The 22,452-nt window shown below is 48.0% G+C and overlaps 1 protein-coding gene across 1 annotated transcript in view; it reads right to left on the bottom strand.

Annotated features, from left to right (window-relative positions):
* ANKFY1 (ankyrin repeat and FYVE domain containing 1) overlaps positions 1-22,452 on the bottom strand; it is a 505,630-nt gene that overhangs the window by 390,777 nt on the left and 92,401 nt on the right. Inside the window, exons 2-3 of the mRNA XM_086954801.1 lie at positions 16,912-17,104; positions 535-653 (exon numbers count right to left, since the gene is read on the bottom strand). Of these exons, the coding sequence (XP_086810927.1) occupies positions 535-653; positions 16,912-17,104 (312 nt within the window). The remainder of the gene's footprint in view (positions 1-534; positions 654-16,911; positions 17,105-22,452) is intronic.

Raw genomic sequence — 22,452 nt, 5'->3', positions numbered from 1 at the left:
ATTTCCATTGTGTGTAGTCTGAAGATGAATGGAAATAGGCTTGGAGGAATTATGTAGAAACATCGAAGGAGATATGCAGTATCTAATGGATGAAGTGAATTTGCTGCCAGCCAAGGCGAAATAGCAAAAAGGTGAGGAAGGAAGGTGCTTGGTAATATTGAGGAAAATGCTTTATATAACTATTCCTACATTAACATCATATTCTTGAGAACACAAATTTAACGTATCGATGTCCTACTCACAATATGAAGACTATGATTGAAGTGCAAAAATAACAGTCTAGTTAAATATATCTTTGTGACCTCATTGTTAAAAAGGTTTAGACACGGTTTTAAAATTACTAAAATAATGTAAATTGTAGCTCAGATCAGCTCTTGCTTTCATTCTACAAAATTTAGGGCAAGGGAAGCAGAAAAAGCGAATGGGCGTCTAGAAGCAGGAAGATTTTTTAAAATAGCAATCCAAAATGTTTTCCTGTTGTAATACAAAACTGTACTGACTTGCACATAAGCAACATTTTAAATAGGAGCAAACCTGAGAGATCGAGTTCCTCAGTTGATGCCAGATTAGCCAAGCTCCATGCCTCACTGCGGGCTGCCAGAACAAACTTGTGAGCATTTATACGTTGGTCACCAACCTTTATCTTCAAATCACTAATGAAAATTAAAACAGAAAAAAAAATCACTCTTCAGAAATCATTGACAAATACAGTACAGGCTTTACCCACAAATCTAGAGTGAACATAGAACAAGCATTTTCAATGCAATGGTCTCGGTTTTGCAAAAGTTAGACCTATTGGCATTGTAAATGGCAATTTTTTATTTATGTTTTGGTTTTGAAAACAGATAAATAAATGGCATTGTCATTTACAAAGCTAATAGCTTAATCTCTCACCAATACGAGACGCAGTAGTAGAGTGAGTAATAGTGAGTAGTAGAGAGTGCGTAGTAGAGGAGTAGAGAGTGCGTAGTAGAGGAGTAGAGTGTGTGTAGTAGAGAATACTAGAGAGTAATAGAGTGATTAGTAGAGAGTGTGTAGTAAAAAAAAAGTGGAACGTAGCTGATAAACACCTCTTGAGTAAGAAGGGCAACAAGTTATATTTATTTTGGCTTGAGCTTTGAGGAATGATGGGGGGCAAAGAAGCATACTTATCCATCAAACAAATACATTTGCATCTGGCACAATATTCAATAAACAGAACAATATTTGGACTTTCAAATGCCACAAGTTAAGTGTGGTTCACGCTGGAAGTTCATCTGAAAAACCATCTAAATCTCAAATCCTGAAAACTTATTATAAGACAAAGATTAGAGCAGACAGCACGGTCAAGGGAGCAGTTTGGGAAATGTTTAACAGACCATCTCATGAAGTGCAAAACCCCTGGGCAAAGTACCAGAAGGGCTCCAGCCAACAGAAACCTTTACCAAAGGAAAGCCGCAGGCCTCCAGGGGCCCATAAATGAAATCTCTCTATACTTTGGGGTGTCTAATTCTACTTTGGATGAGCATTAAGTTTACAATGCAAAAAATAAAAAACACTTCAATGAGCCAGTTGATTTGAGCTGAGCAACGTCAACCTGCACGTGTGCTGCTTACCTCGCACTTGAAAGAATATATATATTTGCTTCCACTGAAGAGGAGGATAGGATTCTGTGCAGTAACTCAAAGGAATGATGCAGTGATCCTGTGCTCCAGCTCCAGTCACAGCCTGTACTGTAGCTGTATCCTCACTGTTTCCTATTCTCCTTACACGTGGGCATCCTGTACTGCCACTAGACTCTCCCCCTCTGACAGTCACCCTGCTTCTGTCACTCTCCCCCATCACAGTCACCCTGCTTCTGTCACTCTCCCCATCCCAGTCACCCTGCTTCTGGCACTCTCCCCATCACAGTCCATTTCTCTCACACAGATCCACTCGGTCACTCCCGCGCCGCGGCTAGGGCGACTGACTCCGGAATCTGGGGATCACGGTTCGATCCCCGGCACCGGCGGCAGATGAGCCCAGCACCATGTGACTCTGGGCAATAGCTTGCTTAATCTTCCCGACGGCCCCCAGCGCCTAGAGACCCGTACGGGTGGTGGTGCGCTTTACAAATGTGGATTATTATTCCCCTTTCACAGTCGCTTTGCCTCGCACAGTGGCTTTGCCTTGCACAGTCACTCTTCCCCTCTCGCAGGCCCTCTCTCACAGTCACTCTTGCCCTCTCACAGGCACTCTTCCCCTCTCGCAGGCACACTTTCACAGTCCCTATATCACAGTCACTCTTTCCCTCTCGTGGGCTCCCTCTCTCCTAGGCTCTCTCTCATAGTCACTCTTCCCCTCTTGCAGCCACCCTCTCTCACAGGCCCTCTCACAGTCCCTCTCCCCCCGCACAGTCACTCTTCCCCCCCGCACAGTCACTCTTCCCCCCCTCACAGTCACTCTTCCCCCCCTCACAGTCACTCTTCCCCCCCTCACAGTCACTCTTCCCCCCCTCACAGTCACTCCTCGCGCAGCTCGGCCCGGCCTCTGGCCCGGCACTGCCGGCAGCTCGTCGCTAATGAATTTCACCATTGATCGCGGCCGGTGTTTGCTGATCTGCCGTGAGTCACGTCCGCAGGTTTACGGGCAGCGCGAGGTGCGCCCGGGAGAGGGCCGGGGGGCGATGGAGGTCTAGGAGGGGGCAGGTGAGGAGCTGCCCGTGTGAACCGCTCTCCCGGAGAGAGGCGGCAGCCGGAGCCGGGCCTCGGAGACTCTGTACCATGGAAGAATGAGCGCCAGAGGCCAGCCGGACGGTATCTTGGCGCATTACTCCGTCTACGCTAGGTAACATTACATTACACGAGCGGGACGGAGGAGGGCTGCGGGCAGAGGGAAGGGGGAGGTGAAATGGAGGAGGGCTGCTGGAAGGGGGGGGGAGGCGAGAGCAGGACAATTTGTCTGCTCACGCTGCCTGCACACGCCAGTCGGCCCTCTGATTGGTTAATAAGGAACACCAATGTAGAGCCGACTTGGGCGTGCAGGCAGCGTGATGGGGGCATGTTTTTTCCTGAAGATGTCACGGAGAGAAAGGACAGGAAAAAACACGCCCCTCAATCCTAAACGGACAGGGCTTAGAGTGACAGACAAAGCTCTTGTCCAATGGCTGGCCGCCGTTTAGGAAGCCAGCCAATGGAGTAGAGCTGGTTTGTTTAAGCCCCGTACTAGAGACATAAGATCTCGCGAGCGAGACTGCGCAAGCGCAGCCTATGCAGGCCAAGACCTAAATCGTTTTTTGGTTATCAGTGCTAAACAAATGGGGTAAGAAGCATGATGAACTGAAGATAAAAAAAAATCATTTCCAGGAACTATGTATTCTATGAAGTCACTAAAAATAGTCATGCTTGATTATGGGGCCGTCATCACTTCACTGTACTGGTCTAACGATGCCAGCTCAAAACAATCAGTAAGCTGCAAGAAAATTTTGGATGCCGCCAGTACATGCAAAGCATCGTAAACAGGGAGTGCACAATGCAGAGGGTTGGTTTTTCGAAACAGATATTTTGTTACAAAATGGACTTCGTATGTATGTATACATGTGATATTTGCATAGTTTGACCTGGAGAGGCACGGCTACAGAATTTAAAACCGGTTCATTATTTAACTTCTTGCAAAAAGTAAAATGTTCTTCATAACCTGTCAAAGGGATGAGGTAGGACAAAGAGATGTAAATGCATTTGCATATTTGGCAAAATATACCGCTGTAGTTTCTCTGAGGAAGGCAACAGGTTTCTTGTTCTTAAAATCTTATTTTACAACAAGGACCTTAACATAAATTAATAAAGCAAAATATCTCCTCTCACCACTATTCCTTGTTGTGCGCCACATATATGTCTAGTTCTGTGCATATAATCACAATTAACTGGTATAATAAATTAATATCAAAGATACACTCATTGAAGTCAAACCAATGTAAAACGTTATATTTTTTGCAGTTCAAATCTAGGTGAAAGCTTATTCAATAGTAAATTAAGCACATTGAGAATTGTATCCCAAATCGTGTTTTCTGAATTCATTGTGTGTGATAGTTGGGAATCTTGGGATGTCATGTACGCCAAGTGTATACATTTGTAGTACATGAGTTTACATTTTGTTTTGGGAGACAGCCTCACTTAGTGAGCACACATGGACATTGCCGATCTTTTAGGTACACCACAGATCAGTTTTCAACTTTGTCCTCAGTGCAATCATTGCTTTAGTAATCACACCTGAACACACTTCATATAGTATACAGACAGGTTTAACTCCCTCACTGAAATTATATAACAGAACTTTCACACCAAGGACCTCGTATTTTTAGAACTCGCCTACAGACAGCATTAGCCAAAGTCAAAAGACCTACTCTGTAACTTACCAATATTTACAACGGGCTTTGGGTCAGTTCATTGCTCATCACTGCGACCTTGGGTCAGTCCATTGCTTTTCACGGCAGCTTTCTTCTCAATCTCATTTGCTTGCTTCGTATTCAGTAACTTTCCTTCCTCTTGCTGTGTTAGTCCCTTCCCTGGATCATAACTTCTTTACCATCCGTCTATGTGAATGGCTTCAATATTTCCACTACTTGCATTAGGGAAAGAATTGTTTCTTTTACTTTCAACACTCTTTGGGAGCAGATGCGGCGTTTTCTTGTTTTCGTCCCTTTCTAAAAATGTGTGCTGCTTTCCCCTTCATATTCTCGCTCCCTGCACTCTTCATATTGCTCTCCCACCCAGATTGTATGTTGTGTCCCACAACTCCTCCAACTCTCATTTTTTGTTCATTACCCCTCTGCTAATCCACTGCTTTCCCACCGCTCCCTGCACACTTCTGTTAGCCTGGAACATTACCTTCATCCCCTCACGCACCTGCACTATCCTGCACCTTATATCCAACTTTGCATCTCCTAAAAAGTAAAAAATAAATAAGTACTTTGTTAAGAGTTGCTCATGTCATGTGTTAACTATCAGGCTATATGCAGAACCACCCTTCCAATAATGCAGTAGAAACGGATACAAAAAGGATCAAAAAAGCTTAGTCAAAAAATGAATAAAGGGTACCACTTTCTCCGGACCTGCGCTTGTGGGCGCGGAAAAAAGAAGAACTGAAGTCAGCGAGCGAGGGCGGTGTCTAAGTACTCGAACGACGTCATCCCGGCGCCAACAACGCCGACGACGGACTCTGAGGCACAGACGACGCCTACCGACGCACAGGGGTACTGCTACGCAAAATTTTCCGGATCCAGTCTGAAGCCTGGGCATATTCTAAGGAAAGGAATCGAATACTAACCTGTTTCTTTCAGATGTGAAGAGACGCCTCCTAATCCCAACATTTACTCTAATAAAGCATCCATCCCTGCTCCTAATGGGTTTAGCTTCCCCACGTCTGATGCCATTCCTGCACAAAATCGCCACTCCTGCTGTTTTGGTGTCTGCTGCAGCCCAAAATTGGAGGGGGTAGCCAGGGTGCCCCATGCGCTGCACATCAGCTTGTAAGAGTTGAGCTTCTTGGAGAAATATGATGTCAGAGCTATGCTGGAGAAGATAGCGCCACACCTGCTGCCGCTTATTGGGAGAATTTAGGCCCTTAACATTAAGCGTTAAGACCTTCAAAGGGCTAGGTAGAGTCGTAGTCCTGATTAAGTGCAAATTAATCCGTTCCGCTGCCCCCTGCTCAATCTTAAGAAGGACGCACAAGCACGGAAAGGCCTATCCATCCCCGCCAGTGCAATGCACCGCAGCCGTAGGATCCCCCGCATGTCACACTCAAAATACAAGAGGGAGTGTGAGAGGGACGGAAGGAAAAAGAAGCTAGGAGGTCTTATGCGTGGATCTATTTTGGCGTATTTATTCAAATCACAGTGCACAAGCAACAAAAAAACAAAGGGGAGTCTTCGTGGGGTTAGTTTTCTGGATGGCACTGAATTTCCTCTGCCGATGTCTCCTTCTCCAGGTGGGTGGTGATGACGTTTCCCCGGGTAGCGTGGAGAGAGAGAAGAAATAGAGGGGGTAAGTATGGCTATCACGGGTCTATGTTGGGTAGAAGAGGACCATCGCCAAGGTGGTAAGGAACCCCGGGTGCACGAGGAGTTGGGGCTGTGCAGAGGCTAGTAAAGAGGGTGCTCAAAATTATGGGGTAAGTGGGGTAGAAGGCTTAGTTCGCCCGTGTTTCAGGACACGAGCCTACATGCGGGACTTCAAATGCCAAAGTACTTAAATGCGGGCCTTCCAATACCAGAGAGCCGAAATGCAGAACTTCAAATAATAAGGAGCGGGAATACGGCACTTCCAATACAGTCTAAGAGGCATTGACGGCCACAGACACCAGTCGGGACATCAATAAACAAATGCAGTGAGTCAGGGCTAATTAAGGCAAAGGTGCGCCCGCTCTCCTCCCCAAAACAGAAGAAAGGAAAACAAACCAACACTTTAAATCCCCGTGCCCAGCCTCCCAGTAACGTTAACTCCCTCCCCCCAACTCCCTCCCCCCAACCCCCTCGCCCAATTCACGTACCGCGAAAGCCGTAACTCTCCGGAGTTACGGCGGCACACAGGCGTCCTCCGGGGACGTCCAGCAATCCTCAAACCAGGTATCGGCTTCACCGGTGGCAGCGTCGTCCTCGTCCGCTTCGGTGAAGGCGTTGTCCTTGGGTTGGTCTTCGTTGCGTCCGGTAGTCTTCTGTGGGGATGTCAGGTTCCTCTCGTCCGTGTTCCGCCTGTCGGCCTCTTGGCTCCTATTTTGGAAAAGGGGGTGGTAGTTTGGTTTGCCCTGTTCCCATCATGCACTGGGACAGGAACAGACTAATTTGCATGTAGCCAGGTTCTGAGCTGGGATGGTGCAGTGAGCAAAAAAACGGTTATGGATCAAGCCCTGATCTCTTGACTGGGTAGGAGTATTCTGCATCATTCAGAAACTCTGTCCATCACCACCCCCTTTTCCAAAATCGGCCTCTTGGCCTCTGGCATCTTCCGTGTTTGTTTTTTCTTCTGCCAGGTCAGTCTTTGTCATTCCCCAGGCCTTCTCCCATTGGTCGACGCTCTTCCCTGGGTGTTCCTGCAGGGAAGAGGAGTTCGGGTTAGTTAACCCTCGCTGGTCTGTTGTGGCCGATGGCCACACGTCCGGAGAGTCCCGGCGGGGGTCTAACACAGGGGTGAAAGCGGGCTCCTCCTCACAGGGAGCATGAAAGAAAAGCAAGGAAGAGGCAAAAACAGAGAGAAAAAAAGAGAAAAGCCCAACAGTGGCCAACAGGGCCATGCAATCCTGTTCCAGGAACTGGACATCCTACACCCAAGGTTCGGATAGTCCCAGAGGTGTCACTCTTACAGGAACAGCTAGAGGAGGGCGAAACCCCTTAACCAGCACATCCAGGGTAGGAGCTCCGGCCTCCCCAACATTGCAACCAGGTGGCAAACACAATGACTGGGTCAGTAACTCAATAGCCCCACCCAATAGGGGGAAGAAACAGCCCCTGAGACATGAAGTGAACATAATGTGGCTGCATGAGATTCAACCAAGGGGTCTCCGGTTGTTGTGTAGGCACAGCTGTACCTCCCTCTAGAGACCGGATATGTTCTATAATGTCCTGCATGGCCTGTGATGCTGCTTGCTCTTCAATAGGCGGAGATCGCCGGCGACAACGCACAGTGGACCACGTTGGTTGAGCAGGAATCCGTGTCGTGGCTGGCGGTCGGGTGGGACTGGTCGGCGGCGAGGCCGGGATTCGAAGTAGCTGAGCCACCTCCCTGTAGGATCGTACCGCATTGCGCTTAGATTCCCACACAAACATGAGAGCAAATGGGTACCCCCATTGAGAAGGAATGTCCATGCTCCTCAGCTTGTCGGTGACTGGTATAAAGGCTCACCGTCGTCGCAAAGTATTGGGTGCCAAATCCTGAAAAATCTGGATCCTGTGCCCATCATATGTGAGGTCCTGCGTGGCTTGCGCCGCCTTGAGAAAGACTTCCTTTTCCACAAAAAAGTGGACTCTGGTGAGGATGTCGGGCAAATCTCCCAGTCTCCCAGCAGGCCCCGACACCCGATTGGCCCGGTCCAGGGTCGGCAGCGAGGTATCATTGTCCCCGCAGACTTCATGCAGGAGCTGAGCCACGTACGTCAGAATTTCCTTTCCCTCTGCTCTGAGAGGCAACCCCCGGATGCGGAGGTTGTTCCGACGACTCAGATTCTCCAGATCTTCTTGCTTTAGTTGCAGTTCAATATGCTGCTCTTCCAAGGTGGCCAAGCGCTGCCATATTTGCTCCTGGTCCTCCGTGCGGGCATCAACAGTCTTTTCCAGGCTATCTACTCGGTCACCCAGGTCCGTTACTTCCTTTCTCAGCTCCTTGACGCAGGAGTGCGCGTCAGAGCGCAGGGAGCCAATTTCTATTTTTAACTCCGACATGAAAGAGGTGAAACGCTTGCGTGACCGGCAGCAAGTCCCCCCCCCAAGCGAAGGGCCAGCCTCAATCTGAGCAGGCGCGCTAGTCTTGCCCCACATGGCTACCACTGAGTTGTCCTTGGGAATCGCCCCTGGGGAGTCCTTGCTCCCTTTAGTGTGTGGGATTCATAGGCAGGAAGTTCCCCACAGAGTGCCAACTTTCCAAAGTAAGGGTTTGCAGCTGCGCGCACAATACCATGCAAAGAATAAAAAGGGCTTAGGTTATCCACCATAGGGTCCCCCAGGGGGATTCACAGCCTCAGCCACAGTCACCCCCCTATCTCCCCACTAGACCCAAATAGTCTATCGTACCCGGGTTCCACTGCCCTAGGCGGGTGCGCTATCACTCCGTTACTACCGGGGGGAGCATGGTCCGCGTGCAGTGGCCCAGTGGGCATGCAGTAGACCCCCGATCCTAGGGTCCCCGCCATCCACCCCCCAGGGGACTTAAGTAGCAGGTCGGGGTGCCGCCGCCAGATCCAGGCATCCAGGGACCCCAATGCACGTCACAGAGTGGGTGGCATCCCCACCTCAGCCTTTCCCCAGTCCAGAGAGGGCCAAGCTGTCTTCCAAGTCAATCCACTATGCTCCCCTTCAGCACCCCGCCAGCCACTCTTCTCCGGCAAAGGCAGTCTTCCTCCCCCCGTCCAACCAGTCACACCGGAGCCAAAGGCCTGACCCCTGCTGTAGCCCAGCGCAGCTTCCAAAGATACAAGGAGTCCTCCACGAGTCCCAGTCACCGCCTTCCCACAACTGCTGCGTCTCGGGCCTCCACTCTCCCCCGTCGCAGCCTTTATCAGATGCAAGCTGCAGCCTCTATGTGTGGATAAGCAGGAGTCACTAGAGCAGCCTCCCCCTGCATGAAAGACCCTAGAGGGCGGTGGGGGCACTCGCTTCCCACTGATGCCCCCCGGTCTCAGCGCCGGCCGCCACTCACTTAGAGCGCCTACTCCTAGACCATCAGCAACATGGTGCTCAGCTGGGCAAGGTCGAAGAGAGATCACGCAGAGAGCCCCGCAATACACCTCAATCTATGGGGTTATAAGAGCAATGGTTCCGCCCCCGCCGATGTAGGAGCCAAAGAAGAGCCACACAGGCCCCAAATGGCAGGTGGGATGCGAGTCAATAAAGTCAGCCCCGCTCTATATGCAGTAGTAGCCTCGGTTGCCCCCAGTGCCTCATACACAGTACATACCGGGAGATTGCCAGCGACCTCCACACAGCCGGTGACGCCTGTGGATCTGCTGGCGATGACCACCTCTGTGCAGCAGCCGCGGCTCAGTGCAATAAAGTGGCGGGCCGCCGCCGCTCTGCGGGAGAAAATGATGGGCACACCTACAGGCAGCCGGGACTCTCCCAGCCCATGCGGCACCGGAAGGCTGCCAACTGGCCCTCCGCCTCAGTCCCTGCACCTCCCAGCCCCAGGCGGGCAGGCCGCAGAAGTATGTAGACAAGCAGGCTACTCACGGTGGCGACCGGGCACCTCGGTGCTCAGCCCGGCCGCGGCCCCGCTTACCCCTGGCAGCACTGGTCCCTTGTCATGGAGGCCTCCGAGGGCGATCAATCCCAGCAATGATGGTGATGGTGCAGCAGCCCCCTCACTGCCGATCGCGGGGTCGCCCAACTCCTGTGCTGCTCCAACACTGCCGCCGGCAATCTTCTGCTCCTTCCGGCGCAGCTACTGGGCTCTGAAGACGATGTCTCGCACCAGATTCAGGTAGGCCCCAGGCGCTTAAGATGGCGACCAGGTCCAGTCAGGGCGGTACACTCGCCTGCAGGCCCTGAGTAGGCTCACCACTACACAACTCCGGGGGACAACGAGGGTCAATTCGGACTCTCAGAGTCTTCCGCCATGCGGGGGGCCCGATCGGAGCCCCCCTCGCAGCTAACAAGCTGCTGAAAATGCTAAAAATTTTGGCGACGGTCCGGAGCTCCAACAACACACGTCCTACTCCATTGCTAGTCAGGCCATGCCCCCCTCTGGCTTTTAATAGCGGTCAAAGTTTGGCACTTCTGTGTCACAGCCCCATCCACCTTGAGGCCAAACAAATTCCCCCAGGAGTGTGGGCGTGGTTACCAACTCTCAGTAGAGGCTGCTATCTTCTGCTAGACTAGGTCCTGTCATCCAATCACACTACGCCTCAATCATGGACCTCGATCACAGGCTTATCATCCCTCAGGTTGGAGACCACCAACAGGCTCGCACAGAACAAGCTCGGATTAACAGTCTAGTCCCCACTTCTATCCATTGTCCTCAGAACCATGTGGGGGCCTCTCCACATTCCTGTGAATTTAGAGACTTGGGCCCTTGCTCACACCTCTCCAGTGAACTCGGCGCACACAGGGCAAGAGTGGTCAACAATCAGAGCAGGAAGCTAACTGCATGAAAGGCACTCTAGTACCACTCTTATTTACCTCTCAAAATGATCATGCTCCAGATGTACTATTATTTGTCAAAGTGAGAGAAAACAAATGCACATATGGCAAATTTTTTCTCTCCCCCAGCGCTGGCTTATTGATGGCTGCCATGTGCCAACACACACACCCTTTGTGCCATAGTGCAAGGGTGTATGCATTCTCTAAAGCATAGGTTTTGTACTGGAAGGGAATGCTTACAGTACAAAAAGCGATCCTTTGATACTTTTCCCACTTTGTGTGCTGTGCAGAGCAGCATACATGCAAAGTTGGAAAAGTAAGAAGAAATTAAAACATGTCCATTTGTTATGCCTGCCTTGAGGAGGTGTAAAGATTTGGCTAATGGAAATAGATAGGGATTTGCTTCAAAATCCATGGGTGGTTGTATAGGAATGCACACGTACCAAATCATGATGCAAAGTAGCCTCCCCATGCCCCTATGACCCAACCGCTCACTTTGCTTTCATCTCAAGGTGGTTTGGATGGGTTTTTTTGCAATTAGCTAGCAGGGAGGCGGTCAGCGGTGTCGCATTCTGACGCAGAGCCATGATCTTTCAGACCCGAGGCCTCAGATTAATGACCCAGGAAAAAGAGGAAAGGAGGGGAGTTGGCCTAACGGCTAGGGCGGTCGACCTTGAATGTGGGGAACCGGGCTTGAGTCTCGGCAATGACGGTGAACATCCTGTGATTCTGGGCAAATCACTTAATCTCCCCTTGCCTAACAAAAATGAATGTGTCCTCATGTAACGCAACTGGTGCTATGTAAAGCGTTCCGATACCCAATACCTTCGGGTCATGTTTGCGCTATATGAAACAAAAAGTACTGTCAAAGAGATGCTCCAAAAGAAGGGGCACTATGTACGGCCCATTATTTGTTTTCAAATAGACAGTGAAAGCTTCCTTGGAGAGATGCCCCCGAGGAAAAAGTTGATAAATAGGAGTCTTTTTTTGAAAAAATGTATATGTATATTTTTTTTCAAGAGTCCCATTACTGCAGGAGGTGCTGGGCATGAGAGTTGGGAGTGGGTGGCCATTGTACCATAATTCTGATTGTCTTACTACGAATAAAGGGACTGGGGATTCACATTTATGTCTAGCATTAAGACCCAGCTAACCCTTATTGCGCTCCGCACATTGCACAAGCAGCAGGGGGGAGAGATGTGGGGCTTGTTTTTACACAAATGGCAGAAAGTCTGCTTTGGGTCTCAGGCCTAGGCGTGATGGCCCTGTGGAGTTGGCAGAGAACAAAACCTACTTAGGAGAGCTGCTATTTTCATTAGTGCTGCCGGTGCAGTGGCAGCAGGGCCCAGAGGTATGAGGGCGAACTAAACCCCAGTTATGGATGTTTTACTATTCTTCCTTTCATTAGGGACCAGTGCCCACTTTCTGTGCTAGTGTTGCACTGGGCCTCAGAGCAATGGCCCAAGGGAGGGGAGAATTGAAACAGAGAAAGAGCTTAATTTGAGCTGGTGTTCTGCGTTGCTCGGCACCAGCAATTAATAGTCAACACCAGGGCTTGTAACAGTCTGCTACATGATGGTGCTGTCTCTAATTTTAAGATTAGCTCAACAACAGTTGTATATTAATTTAATATACATTAACAGTGACTATGGACTGCTGCCCAAGCCATTCTTATAGCGTTGGGGGTCTAGAATAGGCTGAACAGCCACACTTGTAGGAAAGTGATGATTAGTAATTGTGTTGACACTGCCATTGGAGGCGCTGGGAGGGGTAATGGGTGGTGCAAGCTGCAGTGGCCTCCTGACGAGAGCACTGGCACATTTATTTTTAATTATTTTTACAAAGTAAGCACTGACAGGGAAACACTTTAGTTTGGAGGTCAAAAGGATGGCAGGGAGGGGGTTAGGGAAAGATAGGAGCCCATCAATTGACACAAAAGGACAAAGGAGAAAGCCTGCTTCTCCAAGCCTTGCCATAAAATTGTAGAGGGGGCACGACTTAAACATTTTTTTTTAAAGAGGGGGACACAGAGCCAAAGAGAGCTTGAAGATCTATTGTTTAGATAGTTCTACTATAGCTTCTGTCACGCGCGAGGCTGGGTTAGCATTAGAGAGCTGTAGGTAGGACGATGTTACAGCAACTTCAATAGGACATTGCAGAACATGCATTAAACTGCAGCAGTTGATCCTTGTGGTATGAACATTACAGTAACTTGGACAAGCTACACTTCTACACACACACTCCACAGAGTCACATTCCGAATAATGTGATTTTATAAGCAGTTTTTAGTAGTAACTCTGCAGGTAAAGAGGATCATGCACTAACCAAACATTAAAAAAAAAGTGTCTCTTAAATTAACAGTTTTCGGTGGAAATGATATGCACAATTGAGATGAAACGAAGTTTGCTTTGAAATTCGGGGATTAAGAAAAAAAATCAAGCACACTACGTAAAGTTATCAGTGAAACAACTGCAGAATGCAGTGCTGCATCCTTGGTTACGTTACTGAAGACAGTATATTTGATAGGAGGTGTCATTTACCAGTGCATTTCTGTAGAAATGCCTGCCAAAAGGGAACACCCCACAATTAAGCAAGAGGAAATCATTAAAGGCTGCATCAGCAGGTCTTGTGCTACAGCCTTGTGTGTACATCCTTTACCTAAAATGTATTTTCTCATTACAACAGTTCAGAGGAAACAACATAGATCAATCCCTTTCCTTCCTCTTTGTAATGCAACCACACAACAGAGGACACACAGTACACCACGGAACTATCCCTTCCAAGCCCACCACATAACACCGTGCTAGCATGAAGGAGATCACATCTCCAGGGGCCAATGGTTTCTAAAACAGTCTTGCCAGACTCCATATATGCCCAACTCGAACGTGTCAACATATGCGTTAGACTGTGAAACCAGACAGATTGTCCCCTTTAAAATGAACATTTACTGTAAATAAAATCTGCAACCAAATAAAAGGCAATGTATTTGAAAAAGACTTGACTATGTACTAAGCATGGGCGGAAAATCCGCTCCGCTCGCGGATTTTCGGTAAATTCGCAATCCGCGAACTCTCGCGAATTTACCAAAAATCCGCAAATTCGCACGCAGCGTATTTTTTTGCTTGGTGATTCAATATTGCGGCGTTCACTTACCGTCATTCAGCGTTTGCCGAGTTGTTTTTCTCAATATTTTGCGAGTGCTGCGCCATTTTGGATCTTGCTGCAGGATCCCGCGGGAGTTTGCCGACGCATCGCGAGAGTTCGCAATTGCGAACATGTAGATGCGGCGGGCAGCAACAATCTCGCAATAGCGAAATTACAAAATTTGCAATTCTGCACAAGAAATCCACCAGCAAGCAGTATAAATCTTCTGAAAATGATGATTTTTATCAGAATAACTCCTCAGGTTGACATTTGCCTGCACTTTTTTTTGCAAGGAGTCCATTTTGGGGGGGGGGGAGGAGGGGAGGAAGGAAGTGCCCCACAGAAAAATAAGTTTTGCAAAACTGAAAGCACTCAGCAGGTGCAAAAGTTCAAACTCATCATTAGTAACCATTCCCTGTAGTGCTTCCTGAGGGGCCCCACCAGAGTTCAGTTGCCTACTTGCAACTATTCTACGACCCTGCTCTGACCCTCACAGCAAGCTCATAGAATAGCCACAAGTAGGCCACAAAGGTCCTGGGGAAAGAAATTGCACTGCAACAGAAAGCAAATTACAGTTCAGTTCAGGTCATAAGTCTTTATTTCGATAATAAAATCATAAAAGACAGGAATATCATGGACATTAAATATAAAAATTTGACAAAAAGTCCATCATTACAAGCATCTTTTAAAAGAATATTAAACAGTATGGTAAGACTTTTAGCAATACAAAATACAGTAACAATCATTTTTCTGTTAAGATCATTTCAAGGTTAAAATACATTTGGGTTCCTGGTACGAATGACCCATGCCCACCCAAGAAATTTAGCAAGGCCAACCACTACCAGCTCAGAAGTAATGGTGCGGAATATCTTCAGGGCTTCAGCACTCCCTTTAATTCCTAGCCTACAACAAATGGGCCTAATCCATTTCAATCTAGGTACATAGTAAGCTGGGCAAGCGAAGAGAAAGTGGCCTATACTCTCCGAATGAGTTGGACAGAAAGGGCAAGAAGCACATGAATTGGCGGACCACTTGGTAGTAAAAGAGTTAATGGGTAGAGACCCGACACGGAATTGGTGGTATAGTTTCCGGTCGAGGGTCTTAGTGATCACATCCCAATAGGGTTCCAAAGAGGGGGACACTTTATGGGTCAAGAAGAGGCCTGTTAAGCTGGTGGTATCATCTGACTGAACTACGGATGAATGTTTAACTGAGGCCCAATACAAATCTTTGAAATCCTGTTTAGAAGCGAACAAAGAAGTCCCCGGAGAGACCCATAGCTGATTAAGACCCATCTCTTCTAAGACCATTTTCACTTCCCTCAACCATGTAATTTTTGAAGCGCCCCATGTTGCTTTTATCTCGGCTAGTTCGCTGGCAAATAGGCTGAGATCTGGAGAGGTCCAAATCCGTCGCCACCAAACGATACCGGGCTAGCTCATTAACGGGCTTAACGCCCAGATCTAACAACAGAGGTTTGGTGAGTGTAGATTGAGGGAGACCTATCAAATTCCGCAAGAATTTATTTTGAGCTTTGGTCAGAAGGGTTAAATCTTTAAAACCCCAGAGGTCAGCACCATACAAAGTAGCTGCATTCATTTTGGCTTCATAGATCTTAAGTACAGGAGCGATACGTTTGGTATGGGACTTCTTATGCTCCTGAATTAAGCAACCAGTGAGGCGTGCGAATTTAAGGTATAATGCCTCAATCTGGGGTTTCCAACTAAGGCGATAGTCTAATGTCACACCCAAATGACTCATTACCTCTACTTGTTCAACGCTGTCACCATTTAGACTAACTGAGCTTTTGATGGGGCGATTTTTGCTAAAGACCATAAATTTGGTCTAGCTAATATTAATTTGTAAATCATTTGCCCTGCAGAACTCGTCAAATCTATTGAGTGCAGTCTGTAGCCCTTTTCGAGTTTTTGAGAGGAGCAACGTATCATCAGCAAAGATTAGCATCGGATACCTAGTTCCTCCCACAGTTGGTGCATCTGTTGGGGTATCAACAAAGAACTCAGCTACTTGATTAATAAACAAGAGGAAGAGGGTGGGGGCCAGCACGCATCCCTGACGGACGCCGCGTGTTACTGGGAAGCTGTCAGTCACCTGCCCTTGCTTCCCCCATCTCACCCTGGCATAATTGTCCTCATGTAATCTAATTACTAAGTTCAAGAGTTCAGGCGGCATGCCCATTGAATTAAAAGCTTTCAACATTTTCTCCCTGGGCAGATAAGGAAGCAGGTGCCAGACAGGAAGTTTAAATTCAGTGACACATTAATCAGCCCCAAATTAATTCATGTCAGTTGAAGCAGGGCAGGTGTGCTTGCTTTCCCCCCCCATAATCTACAGTGATGAACCAGAAATTAATTCATGTCAGTTGAAGCAGGGCAGGTGTGCTTGCTTTTCCCCACCATAATCTACAGTGATGAATCAGAGGGTGGCAGTGAGTCAACCAGAGGGTGGCAGTGGTGAAACAGAGGGTGCTGTGAACCTGTGATGATGAACCAGACGTAGAAACAACAAAGTCGCGACCGTTGCGAACCGACAAATAAGTTCGCAATTGCGAACTGGTACAAAACCCTTGCGAACTGGCAGAAACCCTTGCAAACACAAAAAAAAAAAATCTGCAAATTCGCGAGATTTTGCGGATTGCGAATTCGCAAATACGCAAATTCGCGAACGCCAGATTCGCAAAATTTGCCCATGCTTACTATGTACTTACATATAAGTACACAAAAGCACGAAAACTAAGAAAATAAGAATTTGCCATGGTCTTGTGGTATTCATCGAAGAATTCACTTACTGTTTAATTCATCAACTAACTCAGAGTGATTTGTTGGCACTTAGGCGCTACAAAAACAGCAACTTAGCTCCTGACCCAGTTGAAATGGTTGGTACCTGCCCTCATTCATCAAACAAAGGAAACTGAGAATGCTGCAGTTGTATTCGTGTCTCACCTATAGTGCGCCTGCTGGTAGAGTTCGGCTACAATAGTCAAAAGCCGACTGATGAATGAATCACTGGAGGTCTCTTTATTGGCTTGAGCAGCAAGCAGTGAACATTTCTTCTCAGTCTCTGCCAATTTCTGCTGCATCTTCACATATTCCTGCCGGAGAAGCGCCAGATGTTTCTGTAACTTGGCCACTTCCTCTGTAAAAGAAGAGAAACACTGTCAGCACTTCTACTAGGTTAGAAAGCCCGCCATTAGACAAAATAAGGAGGAATGCATCTTCTTTCCCTGGGTGATATTGTCACTTATGGAGAGACAAAGACCAGCAATGGCATCATCCATTATACGTGGGTACTCCTGTCACATAAATGCCCTCTATTGACTGTTTCTATATATTTCACACTTGTGGGTGAATGCAACAATATAATTTGGAGAACATTCTAGCAATGGTCAGATCATTCCTTCAAAGAAAGAAACCCCAAGGAGCAAAGGGAGATTACACATAATTAAAATATAAAAAGGATTGCCGGTTTTAGCACACAATTCACTATCATACGAACAATTAAAACGCAAAGGTTTGCAGTAGAATTCCACGCAATACAACTGAATGAATGAATAAAACTACTCTAAAAGAGTAGAGCTACATGCTTTTTGAGACCACAACACCTCTTTGCCCAATCTGTTCTGGCCAGAGGTCTTCCGAATTTTAAGGGCGGATCACACTGTGCAGCAACGGTGGTGTGAGTGACATTTTTAAATACGCTTTATATTACCATACACATCCTTGTCAAAGCTTATCCTGGTTGCTATTAAGGTGTCACCTGCTCAATCGTACATGCTCATCTTTTTTATTCCCCCTACTTTTAAAGATTAATCAATCTGAGTTTGTTACTCGTTTTTCAGCATTATCTTCTTTTTTATTTCAAAGAATTTTATTGAAGACATTTTATAATACAGTACAGTGGTAATGCGAGGGGCAATACAGGTAAGATACAAGCGCCTTTGTTGGCTACAATAGGCATCACCGCAGGATTGGCTGATCTTGGTAGTTGACGTATCTGTAGGCCCCAGGAGAAGGGAAAGAGAAGAGTGGAGATAGAGTGGGAAGAAGAGGATAAGGGGGCGGGGGCCGGGGGAATGACCTACCAATAACCTGGTGGTTTCCCTCTAACCTCCAGTCTGGTAATGGCGATGGAAGTTGGGTGGTTGTCTATTGATCAACAAGTTCATATGGAAGGACAAGAAACCTAGGATTAGCCTGCAAAAGATGACTGTGCAAGAGCTTGGGGGGGCTAAACGTCACGAACTTCAAAGTATTCTAAACGGCCTGCCTGGCCAAACAGGGAATATTCGGGCTCATCCCGAAGCAGGAATACACACCAGTATGGCTCGCGCTAGAGAGGGACACCCTAGACGGTTTAGACCCCAAAGCCATGCTCACAGCCAACAAGCACCCAGAAGCCAACAATGCAGTCCTCAAGAACACCAGAACCGCGCTCCTGAAGGTAGACAGGAGGATGGAGTAAAGTATCAGGAAGTCGAGATGGGAATCAATCTGGTTCAACTCAAAGATACTATAAAAGGGGAGGACACTAGACAACAAGGCTTGGTATGGGAGGGGGGTCACCATACCTGCACAGCTAAAAAAGGATGACACACCTTTAACATTTGACACCCTGAAACGGGCCTATAACTTACCCAACATAGAATTCTACGGATTCCTAAAAGGCAGGGCAGCTATCACAAAAGCAAGCCTGACTAAGGGGACCCCCTCCATCATACAATACATGCGAAACCTGAACAAGACCGGACACCAGACTGTCCACCTGTACAAACTCCTAAGCCCACACATGTCAACACTTAATACTAAAACAATAGAGTTCTGGGAAACACTGCACAACAGACACTTTAGCGAGGAAGAGAAATCCAGACACTGGGTCTCAGCCTCCAAGAACAAAGTCTCCCCCCAGAAATTCCAGTGAGTGTTAGTGGTAGCATACCAAGCATGTAGTTGATCATGGGTGTTATCCTCATCTTAATTGTCTCCACTCGTCCCCACCAGCTGATGTACTTGGGGGACCAAGATTCCAATTTTCCTTTTACTTTTTTTAAGATGGCTTCTTCGTTGTGTTCTAGGGTTGACCTCAGGTCTCTACCGAAGAGGAGACCTAGGTACTTTAAGGGCTTCTTTTGCCAGGCCAGTCCTGAGGTACCCAGGACCTCACTTGTTGTGTGGAAGTTCATGGGTTTACATTCGGATTTCTCCCCATTTAGCTTGTAGCCTGAGACTAGCGCGTACTCTTCTATGGTATTCATCAGCGCCACTATTGAGGTGGTCGGGTTTCAGAACAACAGAGAGAATCCCTTGAAGATTACATAACTGGGGCAGAGGTGGAGAAGGCTATAACATCCCTCAAGATGAACAAAGCACCGGGGCCTGATGGCTATACAGCAGCATTCTACAAACAATTTCTACAGCAGCTGAAACCCACCATGGTCGAGGCCTTCACTCATTGTGTCCGCGAAGGACGGATGACAGAGGCCAACATCATAGTCATACCGAAAGAAGGCAAAGACCCACAGTACCCTCAAAACTACGCCCAATCTCCCTAATAAATGTGGACTGTAAGATATATGCCAAAATCATGGCGACAAGACTTAATACGTTCCTGCCCCTTCTAATCCACAACTCACAGGTAGGATACCTTAAAAATAGGCTGTCTCAGGACAACACCAGACTCCTATGCCACCTTATCCACCACACCGCCAACAGCAAGGACCAAGCGCTAGACGCAGAGAAGGCCTTCGACAGGGTCTCATGGCCGTTTTCAGCATTATCTTCAAGGAACTTTTGTGAATAGTGACATGAACTTACATCAGAACAACTCTCACTCAATAGGAGTTGAGATTCTTTCAGAGGTTTTTATATCATTTATTTATTTCAGAGGTTTTATATAGCGCTCGCTTGACCCCGAGGTATCAGAGCGCTTTACATGATAGAGCTAGTTACAGTAAGAGACAAATTACAGCATCATGGAATAACAGAACATCAGAGCGTTTAACACACCTAAGATACATACGGTAAAACAAGATTACATTATGGAATAACAGAAAAAAGGGCTTGAGGATTATACAGATCATGTAAACAGATAGTCAGAGAAAAGAGCTAAATACCTATCAAATATGGAAGATCAAGTTTAAGGCGCAGGTAGAGACCCCCAATATTTATTGAGAAGGTGAATCGAAATTTGCCTAGCTTACGTAACGGTAAGTTTCAATTCTATTAAGGACACGGAGGCGAGGATTATGCTATATCTTCCTTCGCTTTATTAACATAAAGACTCCACAGCAGCTTAGGAAAAGATATAATAAGAACAAAAAATGCTTTAAACATAAAGCATTGACGTAATGGTCAACAAAAAAATCAACAACAACTCCCAAGAGTCTCTTTGCGTAACCATAGTCCATAGTCCTATTACTCTGTCCATCATCACTATATAACCGGACCTCTCCTCATCTTCCTCCTCTTTCTTCGCGCAGATCACGCTGGAGCCTCATTGGTCCTGTTTAGCACCGTCGTTGCCTGCCAAAAAAGGAACAGCATCAGCGAGGTGGTCCAGGAAATGCGACAACAAGGCGAGGAGCATTCAGTGAACAACACAGCACTGACAATGTAAAGGAAAACGCTTTACTTACTGCCATACGGGTGGGTAGAGACACCACCGTAGTCCGGGTGGGATAATCCTCGCCTCCGTATCCTTAATAGAATTGAAACTTACCGTTACGTAAGCTAGGCAAATTTCGATTCTATGTCAGGACCGGAGGCTTCAGATTATGCTAGTTTAAAGCTTACTTACCACCAACTGAGCCAAATCCACCACCGGCTTAAAATAAAACCTCTTGAAGGTGGAATCCGAGGACCAATCCGCAGCTCGCATTAGGTCCTCCAGACGAGCACCCACTGAGAATGCCTTAGAGGCCATGGCCCCCCTGGCGGAGTGTGCTCCAAAGAGAGAAGTATTGATGCCCGCTTCTTGCATGACCCATCGCACCCACCGAGCAATAGTGGGGGAGGAGACAGCTTTGTGTGGCTTCCGCAGGGCAATCAACAACTGACGCTCGCCCGGAGGGCGTAGATCCAAGGTCAGGTCCTCATATGCTTTGAGGCATTGCACGACACACAACTTAGGAGTGTCAGTAAAGGCTGGATAAGAAATGGAACGCGACGACGTCTTAGTACGTCGGCCCACCGTAAAAGTAACCCCATCCGGGGAAAAAATGCGTGCAGAGACATCCAGCGCGCGCACGTCCGAGACGCGCCTACAAGAAACCAGACATAACAACATGGCTAACTTCGCCGAGAGCTCTTTAAGAGACAGATAAGAATTGGCTGGCCACGACAGGAACAAATTCAGAACCAAATTGACGTCCCAAAGGACGGAGTACCTGGGTTCTGGCGGCAGTGCGAGGCGAACAGCTCGCAGAAGTCGGCACACAAAAGGGTGTTCCCCTACCGGATGGCCATCGATGTTATCATGGCCCGCAGAAATCGCCGACCGGATAGCATTGATCGTCCTATAGGCCAAACCCTTGTCGGCCAAATGTGCCAGGAAATTTAGCACGGGAACAAGGCCGGCGACCATGGGATCCAAATCCCTTCGTAAACACCAACGCATCCACTTAAGCCAAGCGGATCTGTAACGCTTCGTCGTACTATCGGCCCATGCTTTGGAGAGCAAGTGCTCAGCTGACCCCGAAAGGCCCGGGAGCGTCCAGCGTCTCCTGAGAGCCTCCACGCCACGAGGCGGAGAGTGACCCTCTGCGACTCCCTAGCCTCTTTTTTCCACAACAAGATCGCTGACATCCACAATAGCTTTGACAACCAACCCGGAAGCCAACCCACCCTACCATCTGCTGACCATCTCCCCCCCGTAAACACCCTTAACGCCTGGAACCCAACCTCCACTGAGGACATCATCCGCCTGATGAATTCCATCCACTCTGGATCCCCCACAGACCCTTGCCCTCACCACATCTTCAACAAAGCAGACTCCGTCATAGCACCGCACCTCCGAGACGTCATCAACTGCTCCTTCAACTCCGCCACCTTCCCAGAAGACTGGAAACACGCTGAACTCACCGCCCTTCTGAAAAAACCAACAGCAGACCCCACCGAACTCAAAAACTACCACCCCATCTCGCTTCTCCCATTCCCGGCCAAAGTCATCGAGAAAGCCGTCAACAACCAGCTCGCCGCCTTCCTCGAAGCCAACAAATCCCTCGACCCCTCACAATCTGGCTTCCGAGCCAAACACAGCACCGAGACCGCCCTCATCGCAGCAACAGACGACATTCGAACTCTACTGGACAATGGTGACACAGTCGCCCTCATCCTCCTCGACCTCTCTGCAGCATTCGACACAGTCTGCCACAGCACCCTTCTACAACGCCTCAGAAACATCGGAATCCAAGGAAAAGCACTCGATTGGATCACCTCGTTCCTCACCGGAAGAACCCAGAGAGTCCGCCTCCCACCATTCAAGTCCGA

This window comes from Lissotriton vulgaris, chromosome 2_1 (genome assembly GCF_964263255.1).
Source record: "Lissotriton vulgaris chromosome 2_1, aLisVul1.2, whole genome shotgun sequence".
Lineage (NCBI taxonomy): Eukaryota > Metazoa > Chordata > Amphibia > Caudata > Salamandridae > Lissotriton > Lissotriton vulgaris.
Note: the sequence above shows the minus strand (reverse complement) of the source record. Positions and strands in the feature narration are given on the sequence as shown.